Genomic DNA, 5,936 nt, shown 5'->3' on the forward strand with positions numbered 1-5,936 from the left:
CCTGACTCCACGCGATCAGGTGGTAGATCGGCCATTTGCTGTTCAATTACCCTTCCATGTACCCTGCGACACTTGATGCATTTCCCTAGCACGCGCCTCACCGCTGCATTGCCCTTAACCACCCAAAATTTCTCCCTCATTAGACCCAGAACATACATTATGCCCATATGGTTGGAACGCTCGTGATAATACTGGATAACTATGTCAGTCAAGTGGCCCTTATATGGCAGAATAATTGGATTCCTTTCGCTCGGGCGGGCAATATTCGCCAGTGATAACCTCCCTCCAACGCACAATAGCCCATTTCTCAGGATTGGTTTCAATTTTCTTAAGGAGCTGGAAACCCTGATGGTGCTGCCCTTCTCAAGACTTGCTATTTCTACCTCATAAGTCATTCGCTGTGCTACCTGCACAACCACAGTCTCTGCCAAGCTCATAACTTGTGTAGACAAATGCATGTTTAGTTCGCTAAGCTGCTGCCTATGTTTGCACATTAAATACCTGGTAAATAATATGACCCAACCTACGGCTCTGAGTAGCCGGATCCACTTTGAGTAGTGGTGGATGATTTTATGCAACCCTGTCTGCCTACAATCCAACCCAACCCTGAAGCTAATTGTTTGGCAGACTTGCGCCCTTTTGGGACCTATCTCACGCCTAACTTCTAGTCCTTCCACACTGTTGGACATGTGGGCTGGCTCTGCTGGCCAAAAACACTCCTCCCTTCAGCAAAAAACCTGGCCCTGCCCTTCTCCACCTTTCAGACTGCTTGGAGCGTGATGCATCGTCTGCCGGGTTCCATTCAGAGTTAACGTACCTCCACTCATTCTGATCACTTCCTTCCCTTATCATAGAGACTCGGTTCGCTATAAATGTTTGGTACCGAGCTTGATCATTCCGAATATAACGCAAGACCGTTGTTGAATCTGTCCAATAATATACCTCGTCCACCTTGAAATCTATCATGGCCAGAATTGTGGTTCCAAGTCTTACGGCTAGTACAGCTGCACTAAGCTCTAGGCGGGGTACTGAAACGTCCTTCAAGGGGCTAGCTACCCTTGCCTTTCCCATAATGAATCTACAGGATACATTTCCCCACCGATCTGTGACCCGCAAGTATGCCACTACCCTCTAAAGCCATGATGCTCGCATCCGAGAACAGATGCAGCTGTATTAGGGTAGCTGACTCCCACCCAATAACCTTTAGGCATCTTGGCACACTTATCCCTCTGGTCTGATTCAACTTGTTCACCCACACCCTGATGCGGTCAGTGGTGTTGGAGTCCAATCCCCTGTCCCAGCCTATCTTCAATCTACACAAGTCCTGCACAATTATCCGTCCCTCAATTAAAACTGGTGCCAATATGCCAAGGGGGTCGTAAATCGAGGCTATGGCTGACAACAAGCTGCGTTTAGTCCTTGGAACTGAAACCAGATCTGCCTGGACACCCAATTCATCAGTGGCCAAGTCCCACTGTACTCCCAATGCCTTTGTCTTATTTGGCCCTGATCCATCTATGAACCCTGAAATGCCCTTACCCTCATAGTCTAATACTGACAATCCTGAGACTAGGCTACATGCAATTTCCCCTGTTCCATTGATGGTTTCAACATTCACCTTTACATCTTGCATCTCAGTGCAACCTAATGTCTTCATTAATGCCTCTGAACAAAAGCATGTAGAACTCCCATTGTCCAAAAAGGCCCTCGTCACAACCTCCCTTCCTTCCCTTGACCTAACCCTTATGGGCACAACTGACATCCCTGTGCCAGCACTACCCCCCTTAACTGCTCTGAACATAGCAATTTTGTCATGCGTACCTTCCCCCTGAACCACTAAGGCCCTATTTGCGCTCTCTGGTTCCACCACTTCTGCTTCCTGGTGTCGGTGCAACAGAGTTGGATGGTTTTTGTTACACACATTGCACCTTTTCCTGTACCTGCAATACTGGGACATATGACCATTTCTCAAACAACTAAAACAAAGCCTCAATTCCTTAATGGTGTTTAGTTTGTCCTCATGTCCCATTTTAGCTATTTGGTCGCATTCATCTATTATATGTGGTCCTTTACAGTGCCAACATGAAAGTGGAGCCTCCCCAACTTTGTTACATGAAACTTTCCTTGCACTCATTAAACCCTGTGATTTGCTTGGTGCTGAACCCTCTCCTAACCCAGGGGTGGCCCCCTTTTTACCACTCTCGAACAGGTGGCGTCCAAACAAGGGATTTTTTAAGACCCTAGCCTCCCCTTCAATGAAACTAACTAAATCATCAAACTGTATGGTCTGCTTCTTCTCACTAATTATCTTGTCGGCAACTCTACACCATCGGTCCCGCACACTAGATGGGAATTTGCTCAGGATCAACCTCATTGTTTTTTGGGTTCTGCAATTCGGCGACACCATAAGGGACGCACGAAATTGCATTTCTGCAGGTTTTTAGCATCACCGCATACTCATCAAAGTCCTCTGCATTATTCTCCCCCATGTCCTTCCATTCGATTACCTTATCCACGTATGCGGTGGCTATTTGCTCAAGGTTGCCGTATCGCTCCTCCAGCAATTTTCTTGCCTGCCTATAGCCCTCTGAAGCATCTAAGTGGAGGCAAGCTGCCACTATCTCATTTGGCCTACCTGTTGTGTATAAATCCAGATACCTCAGCCTTTCCTTATCATTTGTCAGCTGGCTGCTAAATATGTCGTCGAATGAGCGGATGAACCTAAAGTACTTTGTATAATCTCCATCAAACTTAGCCATATCCTGCTTGGGCATCAAGCCTTTGAGGCTGCAAGAGATTAATGTCTGCAAGATTTCCTTATTACTTAAGTCCCCTTGGTTATTCCTACCTGAGCTAACTTCAGGCACTACTGCACCTAAGCCCATGGGTTGTTCACTCCTGTCCATGTCAGGGTTTATGTGTTCCCTTATCCTAGTGACAGGAGCTATTTCTCTATTATTTTCGTCAAATTGTTGTAAAACCTTCTCCTCTGCCACCACCTCAGCTATCTCTGCCTCCAACCTAAGCTTCTCCCTCCTCTGTCTTAAGGCTTCTTCCTCTCGCTCTATGGCTTGCAGCTCTTCCAACTTCTGTAATTTTGCTTCCAACCTGGCTCTAGAAGCAGCTGCCAACACACGCCTACTCCCAGTAGAACTCACGCTTGACTGTTTAGAGCCCCCTGAAGCAACAGATTGCCTACCCATAACTGATGCGCTATCCCCCACATTTAAATGTTCCTCCTCCTCTGGGATTGGCCCAATGTCCTCTCCTGCCTCTTGGTCCTGATTGATCTCACTGTTCTGCCTGACCTCGAGTTCCTTCAAAAATTCCTGAACACTCCTGCCCTCCTTCTCTAGTGACTCGCTTAGACGCTGATACAATGCAGATTTGTTCCCCCCCATTGGGAGGCTTCTAGCTCTCAAACCCTCCCTCAATTGCACAACTTTAAGGGTCTCCATTTTCCTGGATTCAGCTCTGGCCACTCCCTATGAACTAACGAAATTCCCTAGTCGAACTGTAGCTGACCTAACCAAGGAGTTGCCAAAACCCGCACCACTCCGTGAAGACAACTACCAGTACCTTACTCAGTTGCGACGTCACAAAGATCCTTCAAGTCTAGGGAGCAACCCTGAATGCAACAATGTCTCGTGTCCCAGCCTTATTTACTTAAGCCTTACTGCAAGCGGCAAACAGACTGTGGGAAATCATCCTACGAACCTGAATTAATACACCATGAGGCTTAAACATGTTGCACTGCTCTCCCGACTCGAGCACGCCTGCCCCTCTAATTGCTATTAACCCTGTACCGTGGTTCATCAGGGTCCCTAGCGGGGACACCACGATCCTACCAAATTTCCGATCTTGAGCCCCTCAAATTTGCCAATCAGCCCTTGCCCTGGAAACTCACCCAGATGTAGTTTGCATGCCCCACAAAATTACGCCCCTCCCTGAAGAAATGGCACAAATCCGGGCACCATCACAACCTATAGCTATATATATATATTTTTTTTTTTTTTTTTTTTTACAAAAGGTAAGATTGTAAGAACCCTAGTTAAATACACCCTACACACACAAACCACTGCCCAGCAATCAACAATTCCCACATTAAATGACCCAAATGTTTTTACGCATGGTTACCAATGTGCAAGATTATCTGCTGAATAATTCTCCAAACCAAAATTAATTGCCCAACCCTGAATAGTTCTCCAAACAAATTATTTACCCAACTTGAATATTATCCAAAACAACATTAGTTGCTCTACTTAACCAGTCCCTCTTACGACGCCAGTAGAATAAATTTGAGCAGCCATCAGAATCTTAAACTTAAGGTCTCCCCTCCTCCATAACTGTTAAATATTAATGACGTACGCCAAATTCGTTAAGATTCGCTCATGAACATTTTAATCCCTTCGTTGCAGAACCACCATATGCCTGATAAAACTTGACTCATGTGACACCTTTAACAATCGCGCCCAAACTTTCGGCGGTACACAACGTTAAACACGAACTCTTAGCATTCGTTGCGGAACCACCATGGCCCCCTGACAAATAATTGCATTGGTGACGGCACTACCACTAAATACGCCTAACAATGCCTTAAGAAATGGATCCAACAAACGCTTCTTATTTGTGTAGACTTAGCCTAGCTTTCCTCGCACTCCTGGTCTTCTTTGGGCGCAGCGTGGTAGCGGACGTCCTTTGAAACCAGCCTCATTTCCTAGTCTTCTCCGCACAGCTTCGCCAGAGGGGTGGTAGCCGATTTGTGACTGTGGGCGGCCCAACGTGGGTTTGAGTGATACGCGACTGTCTTATAGTTTCCTTTATTACAATCGGTCACTGAAAAAATGAACAAACATAAATATTCACAGTGGTGACAATTTTGCCATTTTAGTTAAATGATAACTCCTTAACACTAGGACAGGTAAATCCCTTAACTCACATTAGAATCAATTTCTCAGTGATCACAATGGTTAAAATAACAATAATTGCACATAGAATCTTTAAGAAATATACCTAGGCATTACCATGCACTTCAAGGAACCAAAAATGTCATGAGCGATCTCTTAACAAAATAATACTCTTACTTACCAAATCGTTTGCTTTCCCACCGTAAGGACCGTCCGTCTTAATCCCCTCGTGGTCCACTGCCTACATTCCTGAAGGGGAACGGCATCGTAATTTGTGCACATGACCCCTAACGACACTCGTTAAACGAGCCTATATTTCCATCATATTCACTTCTCTATTTAGGACACTTGTTAAACGAGCCTATATTTCCATCATATTCACTTCTCTATTTAGCTATCAACTGTTATTCATCAGCAACAACCCTCTCTTAGCTCTTAGTTTATAGAATCTCAGTACACTACAATGCTTACCTCCTAAATCGCTTAATTTCCTCAAGGCCATGCACATCTGTCTGCTTCTAGGTTTAAAACACAAAGCGAGCTTCCCTCCCACGCACTTGACCAGGCGGCGGGAAACCGAGCCGATGGTTCCTTTTTCTTGCTCGTCATGAAGGGAGAGAGGAAGTAGGGAAAGCGTCCAAAATCACCCTTAGTGCCCACAAAAGGGAACTTTTTTTTTATGGGACAAGAGTATACGCTTATGTCTTATATCGAGTGGCCCGAAATTCAATTACCAAACTTTTCTTTACCACAAAAACAGCTGTTTTTCATCGCGCAGCGGACATATTGTTAACAGTCGCGCAGAGAAGATGCCCAAACTTTCCCACGTCGACATCAAGCTAAAAAAAAGAGAAAAATTTAAAATTAAAAACTCGGAATACAAATTAAAAAAGTTATACAAATATTATAAAAGACGAGTACAAAAGTACATAGAAAGGGAATATAGGATTATGCTTCACCTCGCACCGTCAGATGTCGACTGGTTGATAGAACCCACTTCAATTTCCAATATATATATATATATATATA

General features: G+C 44.9%; 3 protein-coding genes across 3 annotated transcripts in view; all 3 read right to left on the reverse strand.

Moving 5' to 3' along the window:
• Nucleotides 1–249, reverse strand: part of LOC135215610 (uncharacterized) — a 2,207-nt gene extending 1,958 nt beyond the window's left edge. Inside the window, exon 1 of the mRNA XM_064250507.1 lies at nt 1–249. This exon is cut by the window's left edge and continues 1,356 nt beyond it. Coding sequence (XP_064106577.1) covers nt 1–167 — 167 coding nt within the window. The 5' untranslated portion in view covers nt 168–249.
• A 408-nt stretch (nt 250–657) lies between these two features.
• On the reverse strand, nt 658–1,071 carry LOC135215903 (uncharacterized). The gene has a single exon (XM_064250858.1). It carries the CDS (start codon nt 1,069–1,071, stop codon nt 658–660), a length of 414 nt encoding a protein of 137 aa, XP_064106928.1.
• A 1,271-nt stretch (nt 1,072–2,342) lies between these two features.
• Nucleotides 2,343–5,569, reverse strand: LOC135215904 (uncharacterized). The gene is made up of 2 exons (XM_064250859.1): nt 5,379–5,569; nt 2,343–5,156 (listed from the first exon to the last, which is right to left on the reverse strand). The coding sequence occupies exon 2, from the start codon at nt 3,456–3,458 to the stop codon at nt 2,343–2,345; it is 1,116 nt and encodes a 371-aa protein (XP_064106929.1). The 5' UTR covers nt 3,459–5,156; nt 5,379–5,569.
• Between the last annotated feature and the right edge of the window lie 367 nt (nt 5,570–5,936).

This window comes from Macrobrachium nipponense, chromosome 5 (assembly GCF_015104395.2).
Source record: "Macrobrachium nipponense isolate FS-2020 chromosome 5, ASM1510439v2, whole genome shotgun sequence".
Classification (NCBI taxonomy): domain Eukaryota; kingdom Metazoa; phylum Arthropoda; class Malacostraca; order Decapoda; family Palaemonidae; genus Macrobrachium; species Macrobrachium nipponense.